This window comes from Trichomycterus rosablanca, chromosome 8, assembly GCF_030014385.1.
Source record: "Trichomycterus rosablanca isolate fTriRos1 chromosome 8, fTriRos1.hap1, whole genome shotgun sequence".
Classification (NCBI taxonomy): Eukaryota; Metazoa; Chordata; class Actinopteri; order Siluriformes; family Trichomycteridae; genus Trichomycterus; species Trichomycterus rosablanca.
The window spans coordinates 30,755,296-30,778,277 of record NC_085995.1 but is presented as its reverse complement, the minus strand read 5'-3'; the positions used below and the strand labels follow the sequence as shown (position 1 = coordinate 30,778,277).

At 36.7% G+C, this 22,982-nt stretch overlaps 2 protein-coding genes across 4 annotated transcripts; both read left to right on the top strand.

Moving 5' to 3' along the window:
* Window positions 1-1,333: 1,333 nt before the first annotated feature.
* Window positions 1,334-6,138, top strand: sycp3 (synaptonemal complex protein 3). The gene is made up of 9 exons (XM_063000029.1): window positions 1,334-1,408; window positions 3,014-3,150; window positions 3,442-3,520; window positions 3,599-3,633; window positions 3,705-3,822; window positions 3,918-4,017; window positions 4,255-4,353; window positions 4,438-4,542; window positions 5,595-6,138. Exons 2-9 carry the CDS (start codon window positions 3,018-3,020, stop codon window positions 5,646-5,648), a joined length of 723 nt encoding a protein of 240 aa, XP_062856099.1. The 5' UTR covers window positions 1,334-1,408; window positions 3,014-3,017; the 3' UTR covers window positions 5,649-6,138.
* A 9,931-nt stretch (window positions 6,139-16,069) lies between these two features.
* On the top strand, window positions 16,070-21,834 carry si:ch211-59o9.10 (uncharacterized protein LOC561841 homolog). 3 transcript variants are annotated; one of them, XM_063000027.1, is made up of 12 exons: window positions 16,070-16,177; window positions 16,476-16,558; window positions 17,516-17,728; window positions 17,951-18,005; window positions 18,101-18,590; window positions 18,951-19,102; window positions 19,315-19,401; window positions 19,503-19,605; window positions 20,429-20,538; window positions 20,640-20,761; window positions 20,851-20,950; window positions 21,054-21,834. In XM_063000027.1, the coding sequence occupies exons 3-12, from the start codon at window positions 17,559-17,561 to the stop codon at window positions 21,096-21,098; spliced, it is 1,434 nt and encodes a 477-aa protein (XP_062856097.1). In that variant the 5' UTR covers window positions 16,070-16,177; window positions 16,476-16,558; window positions 17,516-17,558; the 3' UTR covers window positions 21,099-21,834. The 3 variants fall into 3 exon arrangements, with proteins under 3 accessions (XP_062856097.1, XP_062856096.1, XP_062856098.1); XM_063000026.1 differs by having other exon boundaries at window positions 16,476-16,644; XM_063000028.1 differs by lacking the exon at window positions 16,476-16,558.
* Window positions 21,835-22,982: the final 1,148 nt, after the last annotated feature.

The window sequence follows — 22,982 nt, the reverse complement described above, 5'->3', positions numbered from 1 at the left end:
CTGGTTTTCTTTCGGCAGCTATTTACTATACCTCGTGACTTATAAGTTGGACTAGTATGACCCCATCCATTAAAAAGGACCAGGGGACCATAGTGTCACCTAATGCTTAGAGGAAAAAAAAAAGTTTTGTTAGTCTGTCCAAGAACCAATAAAGACAGACCTGCCTTTAATTTGCCATGAGCATAAAGAACCCCCTGCTCCACCTTTTAATTTGCTTATGTAATCAACAACAAACTTTAGGTCTGGTCTGAAGAAGCTGATTCTTTCTTTTCGTTCTTTTTTAGCTGAAAAAATAATTATTAATTTAAGAATGCCATGACACTATTTGGACACCCATGTACAATGATTTTGGGTCTTTCAGCTACACACATTTCTAACAGGAATATCAAATAAATTATGTAAAAGTAATTATACGCTTCCAACTTGTGGCAACTTTCTGGGGGGTGTCATCTGTTCCTGCTTTACTCGGCCCCTGTGGTTCCTGAATCAAGGCTCCAGTGGACTTCATGGAGCCCTGACCTCAAAGTTTTAGCAAACAGAAACATGCCAGGTCTACTTGTTTAAAATAAGTATCTGAAAATAATCTTTTCACTAAATGGGCACAAATTCCATTTCAAATACATCTTCCAAAGTTTGTGACAAGCCTTGCCAGATGACTGGATGCTGGATGCAGCTGCACTACAAAACCAATTATATACTACTGCACATGGTGTTGAGGCTAATGTTCAGGCGTTCACATACTTTAATGTTCATGTCACTTACAAAAACAAACGTTGTTGGTTTAAGTTAAAAGATACTGTTTTCTGAATAGGCATCCTAGTCGTCAGAGGACGTTAATACGTTACTTTGCCTTCACAAACAAGCAAATGCTGGAGCTGCATTAAATGAGAGAAATATGCGTTTATAGTTGGTGTTGCCAGGTCTGCTGTTTTAGGGTCAATGTTAGATATACGTATAGTAAATGTACGTTTCCCCATTCATTTTCATTTCATTTTCAGCATTTAGCAGACGCTTTTATCCAAAGCGACTTACACAATGAGCTGAACACGATGAGCAATTGAGGGTTAAGGGCCTTGCTCAGGGACCCAACAGTGGCAACTTGGTGGTGGCGGGGCTTGAACCGGCAACCTTCTGTTTACTAGTCCAGTACCCTAACCATTGAGCTACCACTGCCACTGCCACAAAATACAAAATATCTTAATGTGACGTCTCCAGCGTCCTTGATATTTTAAACGCAGCAATCTATTAGGCACTTACAATTATTATAATATTCCACTTTAAAGCAGTGATTAAGGTTTGGGAGAACAGGTTTTTAGTGGGTTTTTGTAACGCAGATCTGGCAACCCCGTCAGTGAGCTATATAGCGGGAAAAGTTTTCACTTGACATAACTGAGGAGAAACATCTGTGGTAAAGCTTGAAGAATATTACTGTATTAATGTTATACAGCAATAGAATAGAATATAAAATTGTTTTACAACTAACATAATTGTTTAAAAACTAACGGCTTTTGACGACTAAAAGTTGTGTAATATCATTCTACCAAATACAGAACTAGCCCCTTGCTATCAAGTTTTGTGGTGCTAGGTTACAATCTGAGCTTGAATCACAAGATCACGGTATTCCGCACAGTGTTCAAACTTTCTCAGCGTTTCATACGATTGACGTTTGCCAATATTATGTTTATAAATTGTATCGTGGTCAATAAAAACAGGTTTGAAGGTTTAAATCAACCAAATCAGAACTTTAAAAACAGTCAATACCTTACCCTTTTGACTGAAACCACAATTATAGTTTCAAAGAGCAAAATATAAGAACACCACAACCTCATGATAGGTGTTTAAAATGTTAAACAATTATTTGTTTTATTTATCAATTTTATCTTAACGCTTTCTTATAGTCACAGTAAATTTGGCACCTCTCAGAAATGCTTATATAGGGTGTCTCAAAATTCACGCAAGAAGTAATTTTGATAGAGAACACAGGTTTTTAATAAAAAATTGCAAATTTTTAATTGATTCATAAAGTATACAGTATAGGGTTATGTATGGAATAGCATATCGGGTAAATGGCCTCCACGGCTTTGCTGGCACATACGCACTCTTTTGTCGAAATTTACATTTACATGTACATTTTCAGCATTTAGCAGACGCCTTTATCCAAAGCGACTTACATTACAGTTACAGTATACAGTCTAAGCAATTGAGGGTTAAGGGTCTTGCTCAAGGGCCCAACAGCAGCAACCTGGCAGTAGTGGGGCTTGAACCAGCAACCCTCTGATCACTGATCCAGTACCTTAACCACTAGGCTACAGCTGGCCCATGAAATTTTCCATGACCGTTTTGCATAAATGTGGCTGAATTTCGTTGATACAGCGCTCAATTTCCTCCTTCAAGGCGTGGGTGGTCGTGGGCTTGATGGCATAAACCTTTGACTTCAAAAAACCCTAAAGAAAAAAGTCCAACGGCGTTTACCGCACAAATGGCGCCAAATTCAAATCTTGCGTGAATTTTGGGACACCCTATACATTCACTTAGATCAGAGAACACCCTGATCTTACTGTAGTTAAACCTTTCAGACCCTGTGTCCATTACAGCTGACATTTTCACTAATGGCTCTTAAGTGGTGGTGTCTTTTAAATCCATGATCCCACATTCAGTAGTTGTTGCCATTGCCAATTCACCCATACTGTACACAGGTACCCATGTTAAATTTGGCTTCTTGACCAGAGACCATGTTGGCGGTAAGGGTGGATGGAGAAAGAAACAGTGCAAACCAATCGCCAATAAAGTGAGATAATACTAGTTCTATATATAAAACCCAACAACAATACATTTTATTGGACTTTTTCTTATTGTAAAAAAAAAAACAGTAACCTACTGTAGGGTGCTATGCATTGGAAAATGGGCATAGGAATTTAGCAATATAGCAATTTAGCTTTTTGACAGACTTTTTATATCAATTACATTTACTGATATTTACGATAGTAACAAGTAACCAGCTGTTTTTTTATAGAACAATGGCATCATCAGGAAGAAAACAGAGCAAGAAAACCAAACAAACAGAAGACCCCACTGACCTGCAGGCCTTTGATTTCAACATAGAAGAGGAAAAGAAGTGTCTTAGCGGCTCTGAGGACGAGGCTCGAGAAGGTGCAGTTTGCTAAGCTATGGTGTTTCCTGTCTTTGTAACTTTTAGATTGACCTATAAGGTTTTTTTTCTCTGCAAGAACCCTTCTTCCAAAAGTCACCCATTACCTAAGCCCTATAAATGCTGGAAACAGCTTATTATCTGCCTCAATACGTAGCAAGTGGTTGCTGTCTGTATTAAATAGTTATTTATGGTTCTGAATCTGTTACAGTCTATGGTATTATTGTGCTAATAGAGTTACATTACGTCATACTAACTGTATTACATTTAGCCAAATGTGCATGTATTATTAGAAACACCAATTGTTGACAAGATGGGCAAGAAAAGGTCTGCAAGTTCATTTGAGGAAGAAGACCTGATTGTAGGTGTAGGGTGAGTTGTTTCCATTAATAATGTAGCACAGTATTTGTGTTGAATACCGTCTAATAAAATTGGGTTTTTCCCCCACAGGAATGAAGTTCAGACAATGTTAGAAAAGTTTGGAGGTAAGGTTTTCTTTACTTCAATAAATGTTTAACTGTTCTGTATTTTACTACACAATTAACATTTCCTGCAGCTGACATAAGCAAGGCAATGCAGGCTAAGAGAAAACGCCTAGAAGTTTTCACCAAAAGCTCACTGAAAGGCAGCAACCAGAAAATAGAGCAGTTGTGGAAAACTCAACATAGTCAGAGGTATGTTTGTTGTTTAAAATGGATCATGTTGTCAGATATCTTTCATTGTTTTATACCCACCTTCAGTAATATTTAAAGATGTATTTTCACTAAAGGCAGAAGCTAACGCAGGAGTATTCACAGCAAGTGCTTTCAGTGCTGCAGCAATGGGAGACTGAAGTTCAGAAATCTGAAGAGCAAGAGGAGAAGCTAAACGTTAGTGCTGCTAATTATAAAGTGAAACCAAAATGACATAAATGTAATTCATTCATTCATTTTTTAATTTTATTTTCATGTTTTACAACCATTTATCCTGGTAAGGTGGTTTGTGGTGGGTCCGGAACCATTAGTAACATTTTTCTTTTTTTTTTAGGCACAATGCAGTAACACAAAAAAGAAAATAGTTGAATTAAAATAAAAACATGATTTTTTTCATCATTATTATCTCTGTAGAACTTGTTTCGGCAACAGCAGAAGCTGTTCCTACAAGCTCGAGTTGTGCAGACTCAGAAAATGAAAACCATAAAAGAGCTGTATGAGCAGTTCAACAAGGTCAGTTCATCAGGTTTATTTATTGTATGCAACCATTGCGTATGTATTTTTTAAATTGGCTAAGTGTGTACCTGTTTTTTCTAGAACATGGAGGAAATGGAGAAGAGCCATGAGGGTTTCCTTCTGGGAGCACAAATGGAGCTAAGAAAGGAGATGGCACTGCTGCAGAAAAAGATCATGATGGACACAGTGAGTGTTTTCACAGAAATGTATTTTTTGCTTCTAATGGTATGCGTCCACTAACAAATTTTACTGCAACTTAGTACTGGTGGACATTTCCTTTTATTTTCCTTTATTTATATAATAACTGCTTTAAGTCACAGTGTGCCTGGTGTCATCTGGAAACACTAAAATCAAGGTAGGATACATACATACATGCTGAACAGGGTGTCAGGCCACAGCAGGGCACCACACACCGAGTCACTTATACACTCAAATCAGGGGGCAATTCAAAATGGCTAATCCGCCTTCTACATGTTTTATGAGGTGGAAAGAAACCCATGTGGACATAGGGAGATGTTAAACCTCCAAATGACTGGAGTTGATGTTTCCACCTATGTTGCTGTGTAATTCTCACATTACCTGATGTGGCGCCCATTTGGAGCATTCAACAAAGGGCACTACTTTTTGGTGCTATACCTTAGACTTGACTAATTATACCTATTTGATTATATTTTATAAGTTACACCTGTCATGCAGATAACCTTTGTGGTTTCACAGTTATTAATTGTAGCTCATCTTGCTCTCTGCCTTTTGTCACCCACTATACCCCATTTATTAACTGAAAGGCCAGACCAGCTGATGTTTGGGTAGGCTATTCTCAGCACTGCAATAGCACTAACAGTAATGACATGATTGTGTTTGTTGCTCTGGTATATCAATTGCAGCAGTGTTATTGGGTTTTATCATTGGACACTTTCTGATCGTAGAATACTGATTCCCACCATCCAAATAACATCTGGTGAGAGGGGATTGCAGCACAATTTTACAAAGCAGCTGCTGAGACTCAAACTAAGGTCTCTGCCCTGGTGGTTTAGCGTGCCAAACTGCAGCACCACCCCAAGGTCTGTGCTGAGACTTTTTGCTGCACAGTGAGACAGATGTTGTCAGACTCCACCTGTCATGCACTTCACAGATCTTGCACTCCAGTTAAAAAAATGTTTGACAAACTTACAAGTTTGTCCTTTGTTCATTTATTTTTGTTCTCATTGTTAATGTTATTTTCAACAAATATGTTATAGCAACAACAGGAGATGGCCACCGTGCGGAAGTCCCTCCAGTCCATGCTGTTTTGAAGAACACATCTCTTAAGTTCTCTTGCTGTCATTGAGTTTATGTATGTTATGTTCAGTATTAGACTTGGTAACAGTTATCTAAAAGGATGGCAATTCACTTCGATATTCAATTGTTTGTATTTGTTGGTTTGTATTTTGACAAACTTATGCAGTTTTGTACATATTAAATACTGTTTTCAGGATTTCTTGAAACAATTTGTCAAAGTATTTTTCTTGTTTCAGAGACCTACCTTGAACTGTTTTACTATTTAAGATGAATAATATAAAAAAATTGTCATTTGTAATATACGACTATTATGCTTTTGTGAAATAGTGTGAGACTCTGCCCTTAGCAGGTGAAAAGAAGTGATTGTCAGCTGCGTGACAGCCTCAGCTGTGCTGGATGGGGCCGGCAGCAATGATGAGAAAAAGATAAACCCCAGTTTGCCACGGCTAAATTGAGTGTAAAACGGGGGGAAACAGTAAAAAAAAAAAAAAAAAAAAAAAAAATTACTGTACAGGCAATATACATACATAACAGTATGTACAATTAATGCATTTATAAGTTACTAAACTTTGAATGAATTCATCAGTTACTAAATATTAAGATATCTCTACATTTCCAGCCCTTCTTTGTCATGATGACTTTTCAATCTGTTTTAAATCACTTAATATCGATAGTATGCAGTATGTACAGAATAGTTTGTAGTATACCGTATCAAATATATTAATGGCTAGTATTCAGTATGTACAGAATAGTTTGTAGTATACAGTATCAAATATATTCATGGATAGTATTCAGTAAATACAGAATAGTATGTAGTACACAGTATCTAATATACACAGGAACAGTATGTGATATATACAGTGATAGTTTGTAGTTTATTGTATATACAGGTATAGTATGTAGTATATACAGTAATAGTATGTAGTATACAGTATCAAATATATACATGGATAGTATGCATTTCATACAGAGATAGTATGTAGTATACTATCTAATATATGCAGGGCTAATATCTAGTAAAAACATTTACAGGATTATTATGCGGCATATACAAGTATAGTTGGTAGTATGCAGAGATAGTATGTAGTATACAGTATCTAATATATACAGGAGCAGTATGCAATATATACAGTGGTAGTTTGTAGTATATTGTATATACAATGATAGTATGTAGTATACAGTATCAATACATACATGGATAGTATGCATTATATACAGAGATAGTATGTAGTGTATTATCTAATATATACAGGGCTAGTATAGTATGCAGTATATACAGAGATAGTATGTATTATATACAGAGATAGTATGTAGTGTATTATCTAATATATACAGGGCTAGTATGTAGTAAAAATATCTACAGGATTATTTTTCGGTATATACAAGGGTAGTTAGTCGTATGCAGTATATACAGAGATAGTATGTAGTATATGCTAATATATGCAGGGCTAGTATGTAAAATATGTACAGGATTATTACATACTAATGCAAGGATAGTTGGTAGTATGCAGTATATACAGATACAGTATGTAGTATGCAGTGTATACAGTGGTATAAGGTAGTATGCGGTATATACAGATACAGTATGTAGTATGCAGTGTAAACAGTGGTATAAGGTAGTATGCGGTATATACAGATACAGTATGTAGTATGCAGTGTATACAGTGGTATAAGGTAGTATGCGGTATATACAGATACAGTATGTAGTATGCAGTGTATACAGTGGTATAAGGTAGTATGCGGTATATACAGTATGTAGTATGCAGTGTATACAGTGGTATAAGGTAGTATGCAGTATATACAGATACAGTATGTAGTATGCAGTGTATACAGTGGTATAAGGTAGTATGCGGTATATACAGTATGTAGTATGCAGTGTATACAGTGGTATAAGGTAGTATGCAGTATATACAGATACAGTATGTAGTATGCAGTGTATACAGTGGTATAAGGTAGTATGCAGTATATACAGATACAGTATGTAGTATGCAGTGTATACAGTGGTATAAGGTAGTATGCGGTATATACAGATACAGTATGCAGTGTATACAGTGGTATAAGGTAGTATGCGGTGTATACAGTGGTATAAGGTAGTATGCGGTATATACAGATACAGTATGTAGTATGCAGTGTATACAGTGGTATAAGGTAGTATGCAGTATATACAGATACAGTATGTAGTATGCAGTGTATACAGTGGTATAAGGTAGTATGCGGTATATACAGATACAGTATGTAGTATGCAGTGTATACAGTGGTATAAGGTAGTATGCGGTATATACAGATACAGTATGTAGTATGCAGTGTATACAGTGGTATAAGGTAGTATGCAGTATATACAGATACAGTATGTAGTATGCAGTGTATACAGTGGTATAAGGTAGTATGCAGTATATACAGATACAGTATGTAGTATGCAGTGTATACAGTGGTATAAGGTAGTATGCAGTATATACAGATACAGTATGTAGTATGCAGTGTATACAGTGGTATAAGGTAGTATGCGGTATATACAGATACAGTATGTAGTATGCAGTGTATACAGTGGTATAAGGTAGTATGCGGTATATACAGATACAGTATGTAGTATGCAGTGTATACAGTGGTATAAGGTAGTATGCGGTATATACAGATACAGTATGTAGTATGCAGTGTATACAGTGGTATAAGGTAGTATGCGGTATATACAGATACAGTATGTAGTATGCAGTGTAAACAGTGGTATAAGGTAGTATGCGGTATATACAGATACAGTATGTAGTATGCAGTGTATACAGTGGTATAAGGTAGTATGCAGTATATACAGATACAGTATGTAGTATGCAATGTATACAGTGGTATAAGGTAGTATGCAGTATATACAGATACAGTATGTAGTATACAGTGGTATAAGGTAGTATGCAGTATATACAGATACAGTATGTAGTATGCAGTGTATACAGTGGTATAAGGTAGTATGCAGTATATACAGATACAGTATGTAGTATGCAGTGTAAACAGTGGTATAAGGTAGTATGCAGTATATACAGATACAGTATGTAGTATGCAGTGTAAACAGTGGTATAAGGTAGTATGCAGTATATACAGATACAGTATGTAGTATGCAGTGTATACAGTGGTATAAGGTAGTATGCAGTATATACAGATACAGTATGTAGTATGCAGTGTATACAGTGGTATAAGGTAGTATGCGGTATCCACAGGGTTAGTATGCAGTATATACAGATACAGTATGTAGTATGCAGTGTAAACAGTGGTATAAGGTAGTATGCAGTATATACAGATACAGTATGTAGTATGCAGTGTAAACAGTGGTATAAGGTAGTATGCGGTATCCACAGGGTTAGTATGCAGTATAGACAGATACAGTATGTAGTATGCAGTGTAAACAGTGGTATAAGGTAGTATGCAGTATATACAGATACAGTATGTAGTATGCAGTGTATACAGTGGTATAAGGTAGTATGCAGTATATACAGATACAGTATGTAGTATGCAGTGTATACAGTGGTATAAGGTAGTATGCAGTATATACAGATACAGTATGTAGTATGCAGTGTATACAGTGGTATAAGGTAGTATGCAGTATATACAGATACAGTATGTAGTATGCAGTATATACAGATACAGTATGTAGTATGCAGTGTAAACAGTGGTATAAGGTAGTATGCGGTATATACAGATACAGTATGTAGTATGCAGTATATACAGATACAGTATGTAGTATGCAGTGTAAACAGTGGTATAAGGTAGTATGCAGTATATACAGATACAGTATGTAGTATGCAGTGTAAACAGTGGTATAAGGTAGTATGCGGTATATACAGATACAGTATGTAGTATGCAGTGTATACAGTGGTATAAGGTAGTATGCAGTATATACAGATACAGTATGTAGTATGCAGTGTAAACAGTGGTATAAGGTAGTATGCGGTATATACAGATACAGTATGTAGTATGCAGTGTATACAGTGGTATAAGGTAGTATGCAGTATATACAGATACAGTATGTAGTTTGCAGTGTATACAGTGGTATAAGGTAGTATGCAGTATATACAGATACAGTATGTAGTATGCAGTGTAAACAGTGGTATAAGGTAGTATGCAGTATATACAGATACAGTATGTAGTATGCAGTGTAAACAGTGGTATAAGGTAGTATGCGGTATATACAGATACAGTATGTAGTATGCAGTGTATACAGTGGTATAAGGTAGTATGCGGTATATACAGATACAGTATGTAGTATGCAGTGTATACAGTGGTATAAGGTAGGATGCGGTATATACAGATACAGTATGTAGTATGCAGTGTATACAGTGGTATAAGGTAGTATGCGGTATATACAGATACAGTATGTAGTATGCAGTGTATACAGTGGTATAAGGTAGTATGCGGTATATACAGATACAGTATGTAGTATGCAGTGTATACAGTGGTATAAGGTAGTATGCAGTATATACAGATACAGTATGTAGTATGCAGTGTAAACAGTGGTATAAGGTAGTATGCAGTATATACAGATACAGTATGTAGTATGCAGTATATACAGATACAGTATGTAGTATGCAGTGTATACAGTGGTATAAGGTAGTATGCAGTATATACAGATACAGTATGTAGTATGCAGTGTATACAGTGGTATAAGGTAGTATGCAGTATATACAGATACAGTATGTAGTATGCAGTGTATACAGTGGTATAAGGTAGTATGCAGTATATACAGATACAGTATGTAGTATGCAGTGTAAACAGTGGTATAAGGTAGTATGCAGTATATACAGATACAGTATGTAGTATGCAGTGTATACAGTGGTATAAGGTAGTATGCAGTATATACAGATACAGTATGTAGTATGCAGTGTATACAGTGGTATAAGGTAGTATGCAGTATATACAGATACAGTATGTAGTATGCAGTGTAAACAGTGGTATAAGGTAGTATGCAGTATATACAGATACAGTATGTAGTATGCAGTGTAAACAGTGGTATAAGGTAGTATGCGGTATATACAGATACAGTATGTAGTATGCAGTGTAAACAGTGGTATAAGGTAGTATGCGGTATATACAGATACAGTATGTAGTATGCAGTGTAAACAGTGGTATAAGGTAGTATGCGGTATATACAGATACAGTATGTAGTATGCAGTGTAAACAGTGGTATAAGGTAGTATGCGGTATATACAGATACAGTATGTAGTATGCAGTGTAAACAGTGGTATAAGGTAGTATGCGGTATATACAGATACAGTATGTAGTATGCAGTGTATACAGTGGTATAAGGTAGTATGCAGTATGTACAGATACAGTATGTAGTATGCAGTGTATACAGTGGTATAAGGTAGTATGCAGTATATACAGATACAGTATGTAGTATGCAGTGTAAACAGTGGTATAAGGTAGTATGCAGTATATACAGATACAGTATGTAGTATGCAGTGTAAACAGTGGTATAAGGTAGTATGCAGTATGTACAGATACAGTATGTAGTATGCAGTGTAAACAGTGGTATAAGGTAGTATGCGGTATATACAGATACAGTATGTAGTATGCAGTGTATACAGTGGTATAAGGTAGTATGCGGTATATACAGATACAGTATGTAGTATGCAGTGTAAACAGTGGTATAAGGTAGTATGCGGTATATACAGATACAGTATGTAGTATGCAGTGTATACAGTGGTATAAGGTAGTATGCGGTATATACAGATACAGTATGTAGTATGCAGTGTATACAGTGGTATAAGGTAGTATGCGGTATATACAGTATGTAGTATGCAGTGTATACAGTGGTATAAGGTAGTATGCAGTATATACAGATACAGTATGTAGTATGCAGTGTATACAGTGGTATAAGGTAGTATGCGGTATATACAGTATGTAGTATGCAGTGTATACAGTGGTATAAGGTAGTATGCAGTATATACAGATACAGTATGTAGTATGCAGTGTATACAGTGGTATAAGGTAGTATGCAGTATATACAGATACAGTATGTAGTATGCAGTGTATACAGTGGTATAAGGTAGTATGCGGTATATACAGATACAGTATGCAGTGTATACAGTGGTATAAGGTAGTATGCGGTGTATACAGTGGTATAAGGTAGTATGCGGTATATACAGATACAGTATGTAGTATGCAGTGTATACAGTGGTATAAGGTAGTATGCAGTATATACAGATACAGTATGTAGTATGCAGTGTATACAGTGGTATAAGGTAGTATGCGGTATATACAGATACAGTATGTAGTATGCAGTGTATACAGTGGTATAAGGTAGTATGCGGTATATACAGATACAGTATGTAGTATGCAGTGTATACAGTGGTATAAGGTAGTATGCAGTATATACAGATACAGTATGTAGTATGCAGTGTATACAGTGGTATAAGGTAGTATGCAGTATATACAGATACAGTATGTAGTATGCAGTGTATACAGTGGTATAAGGTAGTATGCAGTATATACAGATACAGTATGTAGTATGCAGTGTATACAGTGGTATAAGGTAGTATGCGGTATATACAGATACAGTATGTAGTATGCAGTGTATACAGTGGTATAAGGTAGTATGCGGTATATACAGATACAGTATGTAGTATGCAGTGTATACAGTGGTATAAGGTAGTATGCGGTATATACAGATACAGTATGTAGTATGCAGTGTATACAGTGGTATAAGGTAGTATGCGGTATATACAGATACAGTATGTAGTATGCAGTGTAAACAGTGGTATAAGGTAGTATGCGGTATATACAGATACAGTATGTAGTATGCAGTGTATACAGTGGTATAAGGTAGTATGCAGTATATACAGATACAGTATGTAGTATGCAATGTATACAGTGGTATAAGGTAGTATGCAGTATATACAGATACAGTATGTAGTATACAGTGGTATAAGGTAGTATGCAGTATATACAGATACAGTATGTAGTATGCAGTGTATACAGTGGTATAAGGTAGTATGCAGTATATACAGATACAGTATGTAGTATGCAGTGTAAACAGTGGTATAAGGTAGTATGCAGTATATACAGATACAGTATGTAGTATGCAGTGTAAACAGTGGTATAAGGTAGTATGCAGTATATACAGATACAGTATGTAGTATGCAGTGTATACAGTGGTATAAGGTAGTATGCAGTATATACAGATACAGTATGTAGTATGCAGTGTAAACAGTGGTATAAGGTAGTATGCGGTATATACAGATACAGTATGTATGCAGTGTATACAGTGGTATAAGGTAGTATGCAGTATATACAGATACAGTATGTAGTATGCAGTGTATACAGTGGTATAAGGTAGTATGCGGTATATACAGATACAGTATGTAGTATGCAGTGTATACAGTGGTATAAGGTAGTATGCAGTATATACAGATACAGTATGTAGTATGCAGTGTATACAGTGGTATAAGGTAGTATGCAGTATATACAGATACAGTATGTAGTATGCAGTGTATACAGTGGTATAAGGTAGTATGCAGTATATACAGATACAGTATGTAGTATGCAGTGTATACAGTGGTATAAGGTAGTATGCGGTATATACAGATACAGTATGTAGTATGCAGTGTAAACAGTGGTATAAGGTAGTATGCAGTATATACAGATACAGTATGTAGTATACAGTGTATACAGTGGTATAAGGTAGTATGCAGTATATACAGATACAGTATGTAGTATGCAGTGTAAACAGTGGTATAAGGTAGTATGCGGTATATACAGATACAGTATGTAGTATGCAGTATATACAGATACAGTATGTAGTATGCAGTGTATACAGTGGTATAAGGTAGTATGCAGTATATACAGATACAGTATGTAGTATGCAGTGTAAACAGTGGTATAAGGTAGTATGCGGTATCCACAGGGTTAGTATGCAGTATATACAGATACAGTATGTAGTATGCAGTGTAAACAGTGGTATAAGGTAGTATGCAGTATATACAGATACAGTATGTAGTATGCAGTGTAAACAGTGGTATAAGGTAGTATGCGGTATCCACAGGGTTAGTATGCAGTATATACAGATACAGTATGTAGTATGCAGTGTAAACAGTGGTATAAGGTAGTATGCAGTATATACAGATACAGTATGTAGTATGCAGTGTAAACAGTGGTATAAGGTAGTATGCGGTATCCACAGGGTTAGTATGCAGTATATACAGATACAGTATGTAGTATGCAGTGTAAACAGTGGTATAAGGTAGTATGCAGTATATACAGATACAGTATGTAGTATGCAGTGTATACAGTGGTATAAGGTAGTATGCAGTATATACAGATACAGTATGTAGTATGCAGTGTATACAGTGGTATAAGGTAGTATGCAGTATATACAGATACAGTATGTAGTATGCAGTGTATACAGTGGTATAAGGTAGTATGCAGTATATACAGATACAGTATGTAGTATGCAGTATATACAGATACAGTATGTAGTATGCAGTGTAAACAGTGGTATAAGGTAGTATGCGGTATATACAGATACAGTATGTAGTATGCAGTATATACAGATACAGTATGTAGTATGCAGTGTAAACAGTGGTATAAGGTAGTATGCAGTATATACAGATACAGTATGTAGTATGCAGTGTAAACAGTGGTATAAGGTAGTATGCGGTATATACAGATACAGTATGTAGTATGCAGTGTATACAGTGGTATAAGGTAGTATGCAGTATATACAGATACAGTATGTAGTATGCAGTGTAAACAGTGGTATAAGGTAGTATGCGGTATATACAGATACAGTATGTAGTATGCAGTGTATACAGTGGTATAAGGTAGTATGCAGTATATACAGATACAGTATGTAGTTTGCAGTGTATACAGTGGTATAAGGTAGTATGCAGTATATACAGATACAGTATGTAGTATGCAGTGTAAACAGTGGTATAAGGTAGTATGCAGTATATACAGATACAGTATGTAGTATGCAGTGTAAACAGTGGTATAAGGTAGTATGCGGTATATACAGATACAGTATGTAGTATGCAGTGTATACAGTGGTATAAGGTAGTATGCGGTATATACAGATACAGTATGTAGTATGCAGTGTATACAGTGGTATAAGGTAGGATGCGGTATATACAGATACAGTATGTAGTATGCAGTGTATACAGTGGTATAAGGTAGTATGCGGTATATACAGATACAGTATGTAGTATGCAGTGTATACAGTGGTATAAGGTAGTATGCGGTATATACAGATACAGTATGTAGTATGCAGTGTATACAGTGGTATAAGGTAGTATGCAGTATATACAGATACAGTATGTAGTATGCAGTGTAAACAGTGGTATAAGGTAGTATGCAGTATATACAGATACAGTATGTAGTATGCAGTATATACAGATACAGTATGTAGTATGCAGTGTATACAGTGGTATAAGGTAGTATGCAGTATATACAGATACAGTATGTAGTATGCAGTGTATACAGTGGTATAAGGTAGTATGCAGTATATACAGATACAGTATGTAGTATGCAGTGTATACAGTGGTATAAGGTAGTATGCAGTATATACAGATACAGTATGTAGTATGCAGTGTAAACAGTGGTATAAGGTAGTATGCAGTATATACAGATACAGTATGTAGTATGCAGTGTATACAGTGGTATAAGGTAGTATGCAGTATATACAGATACAGTATGTAGTATGCAGTGTATACAGTGGTATAAGGTAGTATGCAGTATATACAGATACAGTATGTAGTATGCAGTGTAAACAGTGGTATAAGGTAGTATGCAGTATATACAGATACAGTATGTAGTATGCAGTGTAAACAGTGGTATAAGGTAGTATGCGGTATATACAGATACAGTATGTAGTATGCAGTGTAAACAGTGGTATAAGGTAGTATGCGGTATATACAGATACAGTATGTAGTATGCAGTGTAAACAGTGGTATAAGGTAATATGCGGTATATACAGATACAGTATGTAGTATGCAGTGTAAACAGTGGTATAAGGTAGTATGCGGTATATACAGATACAGTATGTAGTATGCAGTGTAAACAGTGGTATAAGGTAGTATGCGGTATATACAGATACAGTATGTAGTATGCAGTGTATACAGTGGTATAAGGTAGTATGCAGTATGTACAGATACAGTATGTAGTATGCAGTGTATACAGTGGTATAAGGTAGTATGCAGTATATACAGATACAGTATGTAGTATGCAGTGTAAACAGTGGTATAAGGTAGTATGCAGTATATACAGATACAGTATGTAGTATGCAGTGTAAACAGTGGTATAAGGTAGTATGCAGTATGTACAGATACAGTATGTAGTATGCAGTGTATACAGTGGTATAAGGTAGTATGCAGTATATACAGGGTTAGTATGCAGTAATGTGCTGTTTCGAACACAGCAGTGAAGTGCGTCAGAGGAAACGAGGTTCTCTAGAGCTCTTTGAATACAGTTACAAGGCGCTTTACTAGAAAAGCTCGTTTTTTTTAATCGTTAATAATATTACTGATTAAAGAAGCAGCAGATTGGTGAGAAGGGTCATGAGCTGTAGGTAAGTACTGTCCATGTTTCTCATCTGATATCACCTCACTGCTCCAATTTTATTACAATTATCAGCTTGTTGTATCAATATTAGCTACTGGCTAGTCATCCAGCTAACCAATTAGCAAGCAAGCTAATCCTTATTACAATAATTAAGTGTGTAGTATTTCTCGATCGCTGTTCAGAATTAGTGCCTTAGTAATCTTACATCGTGTCATGTGATTAAATTAATTTTAGACTCCTTTTAACGAATTCTCTGTTACTTTATGTAGCTGTTTTTTTATTATTGCCTTATTTGTCGTTGCTAGGCTAAGGTCACGGTATTCCGCACACTTTTGCTTCCATACCTCAGTGTGATGACGCAGTAGCTGGACCAGTGGATTTAGGAATTGTAAGAGCATCGAAAATGCGAAATAAATGCCAACATCTGCTGTCTGCCACATGTTTATGCAACATGTTTACTATGTATGGGTATTGGTACGAGCAATTCATACATGGCATATGCAGTATTTGACAATGAATGTATGTTCTGTTTCTAATGCTAGAGTAAGGTGACAATCTCTTTGAACAGTCATTACACGCCAGTATGTCACAGCAGCCGAACCAATAGACTGAAACGCTGTGACTGACTTTTAACCGGAGATTAATCCGTGAGTTATTGTAAGTTAACAAAGTCTGCTGGAATCTGCTGACTGATCCACTGTATGGAACATTAATCCATAGAGTATCCAATACATCACCCCATTACCTAAAACCAAAGCTAAATACTGGTTTACTTTGTGCATCAACATGGCATTGTTACACCTCCCATGCTGCCTTTGGATTTACTGTAGTTGATAGACCCTTACAGGATACATGAATCATGATTAATTAAACAAAATATGATGGTTCACATTCACATCTGCAGCAGTAATGAGGAACTCAGTCGACCAACCTGTGTCTGTTGGATACTCAGCCAAATTAATAGCATTGTTTCAAGTTGAGATTCAAGACCAGAAGTCCAAGATTTGTGTTCAGTGATGTAGGGTGTATTGGGTTGCAATAGCTGTATTGAATTCTGACTTCTTTTTTTATTTTTATTTTAGCAATAGTAGGGTTGTAGATCGATGCAACTGTCTTGTAAAATCTTGTATTGATTTTCTAAAATGAATCAGTTTCTTAGTTACAAAAATTACATGGAGGTGGATGTGACTGTAACAAAGAATAATAAAGATGAGACACTTTGCAGGAGTGTTTTTGTCTCGTTGATATAGATGCAATCTTGAAGGTCTACTAAATGCATGAATCACTGTAGAACAAGCTGTTATTATTTTAATATTTTAATGTAGTTCTTTTTTTCTTTTCACAGATATAGGTGACATCCACAGAGCCATTCACAAAAAGCAGTATATATGGATAGTACTGTAGGAGACTCCAGGCCTAGCAGCCCTTTACAAAGTCTGAATGAAGATGAAACCTTTGGATCACTAAATGATGCCTGTTTACTAAGTGACAGCGAGCTGCCAAATGATGATCATGGCACATTTCATGATTTTTCTCTTATCGTTCCAGAAACTCCTAGGTATTATTGATTAAAAACAAAAACTAGACTCCTATTTATTATAATATTTAACTCTTTATTAGCTATTTAACAACAATCTTTACTGTTTACAAATGAAAATGTCAGATTTTTTGGCTAAATTGAGTCCATCTTATAATCACATCATATTTCCAGCAGAGTTAAAACTGGAAGTTGTTCTGTAAACTACTAGTAACTACATTATTTTCTTTTCCTGCTTTACAGCCCTCTTACTTTTAGAAGAAAACGGCATTCCCATGTGACTGAAAGTCGCAGTGGGGTAAAAACTTTTTTAAATATACTTTCATACTTGTATTTTTCCTCTGAAGGCATTAAGCAAGTATTAAGTAGTGTTTGTATTGCTTTTATCTCTAGGCTGCACTAGGTAGTGCAGATAGCAGAAGGTCAGAGAGTGGGGACATGATTCCAGGATACCTCCACACTACCCCAAACTCTCAGAGGACATTGAAACGCCGGAGGCTGCGGGACAGTGCACTTAGCATTCATCAAGAATCTGGAGGAAATGAGGCCAGGGGATTTGTACCTGCATCGTCTCTTTTACCTTCAGACTTTGTTTGGATGGAGTCCCCACGGCCATCACAGTCCCTTCACTTTCCCTTGTCTTCCACTTCAACAGCTTCATCGTCTACTGAAACACTTTATCACTCAGTGTTAGGAGCTGCTGTTGGTCATGCTAGCTGGAGTAAGCCCTCTTCCTCTGCTCATACTTCAGAGCAAAAAACAATAAGCATAGGCAATAAGAAACAGAAACCTAGAAATAATAAAACAAGTTCTAGGTCTTCCAGATGTACCGCAACAGCACCTTCACTTGGAGCAAAAGAGGAGAAACACTCACAGGACACAGGTGAGGACCATTATTTATATACAGTGTATACAAATGTACATTATTTATATTTATCCTTCTTGGACATCCTTATGTTTGTCTAGTTTAAACTTGCACCTCATTAATGACTACATGCATTGGTTATCATTATCAAAACACTGCAGGCTGACAGCTGTATAAATTAATTACTTCCGGAAGATCACTGCAGTCGCAAACTTGCAGGTTTAGCATGATGGTGCAGGTGGTGGAGTTAAACCACCTGAGATCTTTGATGCTGGGCACTGCCTAAGAAAAATGCATTTGCATGTTCTTTCCATGTTTGGGAGTGAAATAGTAATGTTCATAGATGTGGCATGATTCATTCTCTGCTGTCATGCACAGATACAGAAGCCAGAGTTGGACGTCCTTCTGCATGTCAAGTACAGGAGGAGATTGTCATCATAGATGAGGATGAGGATGACGACGTGGTGGTTGAAGCTACAGTTCGCTCTATTCAGATGGCTGAAGACGAGGCATTTGCTAGAAGCCTCCAGGTAACCCTATTCATTTACTCACTAAGTACTGGGGTCTCTGTGTATTCCAATAGCAGCAGTGGAATGAGATTTGTAAGGCTGTTTGACATGACTAAGCCTACCTAATACCCTAAACATAAAACAGTAACACCTTGGCTAGAGTACCAGTTAATAGCTTCATGTACACAAGACAACTTATGGTTTCTCTGATAAGCTGGTGTATTGTTCCACAGGAGCAATTCGACAGAGAGGAACAGCTACATCAGGAGCAAAGGAGATTAGAGACCACATCACTCAACAGACACCCTCAGAATAACTTGGTTAGTTGCATTAAACACATTCTTCATTGAGATTTATTACTGCTAGTTTGATTTAATAGCTATGACTGTTACAAGATGTCCTATTGCATCGTCTTTTGTAGTTTGACTCGTATGTAGGTTTGGGTTGGATCTCTCCCTGGGCCTCCATGGTGAGCTCTCCACCGTTCTCAGAGCTGCAGCAGGCCATGTTTGAGGGTCAATCCAGTAAGTCATGTTTGTTTTATGAAAACACGAATGTCAACCTTTATCTGTTGTTCTAATTTGTTGTTATCTGTTGTTATCTAATTATCCATTAAAAAAGACGATTTCCCAAACAGAACAACTTAACTTATCAAGCGGTATTATGAGATAAAACAATCCACCCAGAATAATTTGCACATCAATATTATAAATTAGTGATGTATACAAAATGCTTTTTTGAAATGGGTATATATTCTATATATTCTACCATGTGTGATGGTTGCCTTTATGTTCCCTCTCTAAATTCAGTATATTTTTACCCAAATAACACTAGAATAGAAAGTCCTTTGAGCAGGGAATTGGGTTGGTGAATATTAAAATAATAAATCCTTAATGTTTTGTCTTTTGACAATTCAAATATAATAAAACATATTAAGTTTAAGAACCTTTGTTGAAAATGTAGTTTGAACAAGCAGTAAAACACTTGCAATAGCATTTTTTTTTTTCTTCAACCAATGTTACCTGGTCAGGGTTGTGGTGGGTTCGGTTTAACCAGGAAACACTGGATGCAAGGCAGGAATACCCATGGACAAGGCACCAGTCCATTACAGGGCTTTAGCTACCCACCCACCTCCCCTCTTCAGACATAGCAAATCGTGTCTTTGTAGACCACACTGAGATTCAAACCCGGAGCTCAGCGATAGTGGGCTAGCGTTATAGACTACTGAGCCATACGATCGCACAAATGATTAGATATTTTTATTGTTAGTAAATGAATAGGATATATTGCTGATTCTGTAAAAAGTGGCCTTGATGGTGACACATGCTGTGTGTTATTGTGATTTAGCAAACAGGCAAAGACGGCAGGTGCAAAGGGGTCAGGCTCGAACCTCACATCGCAGAAATGCTCATGTTCCTGTAGCTCTGCTTGATGACAGCCAGGGAGATAACTATGAGGTATAAGCTTTCAATCAACAAAAGTGATGTTGCACTTATTTACCCTGTTATTTCTATTAGTGCCTTTATTCAGCTTCTTATTTCTGTGAATGCATATTTAGGCCCTACTTGCATTTGAGGAGCGCCAGGGAGCCGTGATGGCCAAGAAAACTCTCAGTAAAGGGGAGACGGAGAGACTGCCTACAAAAGTTTATAATCCTGCACATAACGCTGGAAAGACTGAGTAAGTGTTATTTCTGCCTTCCCCCCCCCCCCCCCCCCCCCCATTTGATCACGATCGGTTATGATTAGTAGCTTATTTTCTCTGTACAGCTGTCAGATCTGTTTCTCCGACTACAAGAAGGGGGAGAAGCTGAGAATGCTTCCATGCTTCCATGACTACCATGTAAAGTGCATTGACCGTTGGTTGAAAGTGAGTTATTAAAACTTTTCAATTTTGCCTTTTACCTCAGTGATAATTGTTTTTTTTTGTGTTTTTTTTTTTATGTTTACATGTTTATCTGTTCAATTCACAGGTGAATGCTACCTGTCCTATTTGCAGGGCAGATGTGTCAGTGTAGCACTCTCATCCAGTCTCATCTAACTTTCTCTCAGGACTGCTTCTCTACCTCAACACACATAACACACACAAGAGCAGACTATGGGTCACTTTTTGAAATTTTAATTCCTACATCTCTGAAAAGTCTTACTAGAAAAAAATCTGTGTGGTGTTATGGATGGGCCAGCATAAAATCCACTTTGCAAAATTATTATTGTCTTAATTGTTGTTATACATTTTAATTTTCAAGCATGGTGTTTTAGGTGGCTTCAGTGGTCAAGGTTTTGAACTGTTGATTAAAAGTCCCTTAATTCTTCATTTCTTGAATCGTAACCATTGTCCATAGTAAACTGACAAATGTTGGTAAATTTGGATTAAATTTCTTGCTCTAATACACCTGCTAAACTTGAAAATTGAATGATAAGTTGCTGGACAGTGCTGCTGTGGAAACAGCCTTCTAGTTTTCTGCCACTTATTTAGCAACATGTTCCAGTAAATTTCATAATCGTTTTATTTGTGGACCACCTACCAAGTCACCCAACTTTATTCAGTTATGATGTGGTTAGCTATGTCTGAAAGCACCATAAGTATTATATTAACACAAAGATATTTTATATTTTTTATTGTTGTTAATTGTCCATTAAGGATGACCTATAGCAAGTAAAATAATATTAATGATCAAATTTCAATAGGTTTTCCTCCAACATTGAGCTTTTTTTGTATTTTGAAATTGTATATACTGTACCTTGTGTGAATAAATTGTCATATCAGTATGATTGTCATTTCTTTACATTGCTCTTGACCAGTGTGGAGTTTGCATGTCTTTCCCGTGTCCGCGTGGGTTTCCTCAGGGTGCTCCGGTTTCCTCCCACAGTCCAAAGACATGCAAGTGAGGTGAATGTTCCTGTCATGAATGTAACCAAAGTGTAAAACGTGATGGTAAAATCCTAATAAACAAAACACAATAAACAAGCATCTAGACTGAAACAACACATCAACGAAGCATCACTCACACTCAGCAAAATATGAATGAAAATGTGCAAAACAATAAGAAAATCCAGGTGAAAGCATCCAGGTGACAGTATTTGTAAGTATTTAGTGAAGATTGGCATTCAGAAAAACCAAGGAGATCATCTTTGATGGCTTGATCCTGTTTCTCCTTTCTGTTAAACAAGATTCTCTCTGAGGGGACAGATACACAGTCTATGTGCCATCACATGTATAAGATGTGTGTAGACTGAATACTTGGTTCAGTGGGTCTGAACTTCTCTGTAAAAGGGGCTCCTCGTGTCCAAACTTTACTATGTCTCCTCTCACTCATTTTCCTCACCTAATGTCTGGCTGTGTAAAGCGCTGAGTTCTCTCTCTCGCTCCCTCCTGTTCGTGTGCACGCTGTCTGTGTGTGTGTGTGTGTGTGTGTGTGTGTGTGTGACCCCTCCCCTTCTGCTCAGTGTAAACACACAAACGCCACCACGTATCTTGACCAATCACGTGCGGTTTTGACAGAAAAAAAACCCGGATAAAAACGAATCGGCTCCCAGTCAGGAGCCGGATCCCGTCGTTCACTTTAAAAAGCCGGATCGTTCGCGACCGACCCATCACTACTTAGTTGCAACTAATCACTGGTTGTATTAAAGCATTGTTTAAATGTTTTACATATAATCCAAAGACTGTGGTGAGACTTATTTATGGGCATCTTGTTTTTCTATTATTTCATGTCTTGGCCTTTAGCAAATTTCTACATAGAAAATGGAGCCTAATGGGATTAAGGACCGATTTATGGCTTCTGCTGGAGCGGAGATTGTATATAATCTCGTACATAAAAGGGTCAGTCTTGTTAGGTTTTAACGTGCAAAAACATGCCTGAGCCTAGGTCAAGTGATACTTAAAAAAACAAAAAAAAAAT

Excerpts from the sequence above, each read along its gene's own strand:
- sycp3 (XM_063000029.1), top strand. The coding sequence starts at position 3,018 with ATGGCATCATCAGGAAGAAAACAGAGCAAGAAAACCAAACAAACAGAA. Across the intron at positions 3,151-3,441 it reads TGAGGACGAGGCTCGAGAAG|AAACACCAATTGTTGACAAG; the intron begins GTGCAGTTTGCT and ends ATGTATTATTAG. Across the intron at positions 3,521-3,598 it reads GACCTGATTGTAGGTGTAGG|GAATGAAGTTCAGACAATGT; the intron begins GTGAGTTGTTTC and ends TTTCCCCCACAG.
- si:ch211-59o9.10 (XM_063000028.1), top strand. The coding sequence starts at position 17,559 with ATGGATAGTACTGTAGGAGACTCCAGGCCTAGCAGCCCTTTACAAAGT. Across the intron at positions 17,729-17,950 it reads ATCGTTCCAGAAACTCCTAG|CCCTCTTACTTTTAGAAGAA; the intron begins GTATTATTGATT and ends CCTGCTTTACAG. Across the intron at positions 20,539-20,639 it reads GCCAGGGAGATAACTATGAG|GCCCTACTTGCATTTGAGGA; the intron begins GTATAAGCTTTC and ends ATGCATATTTAG.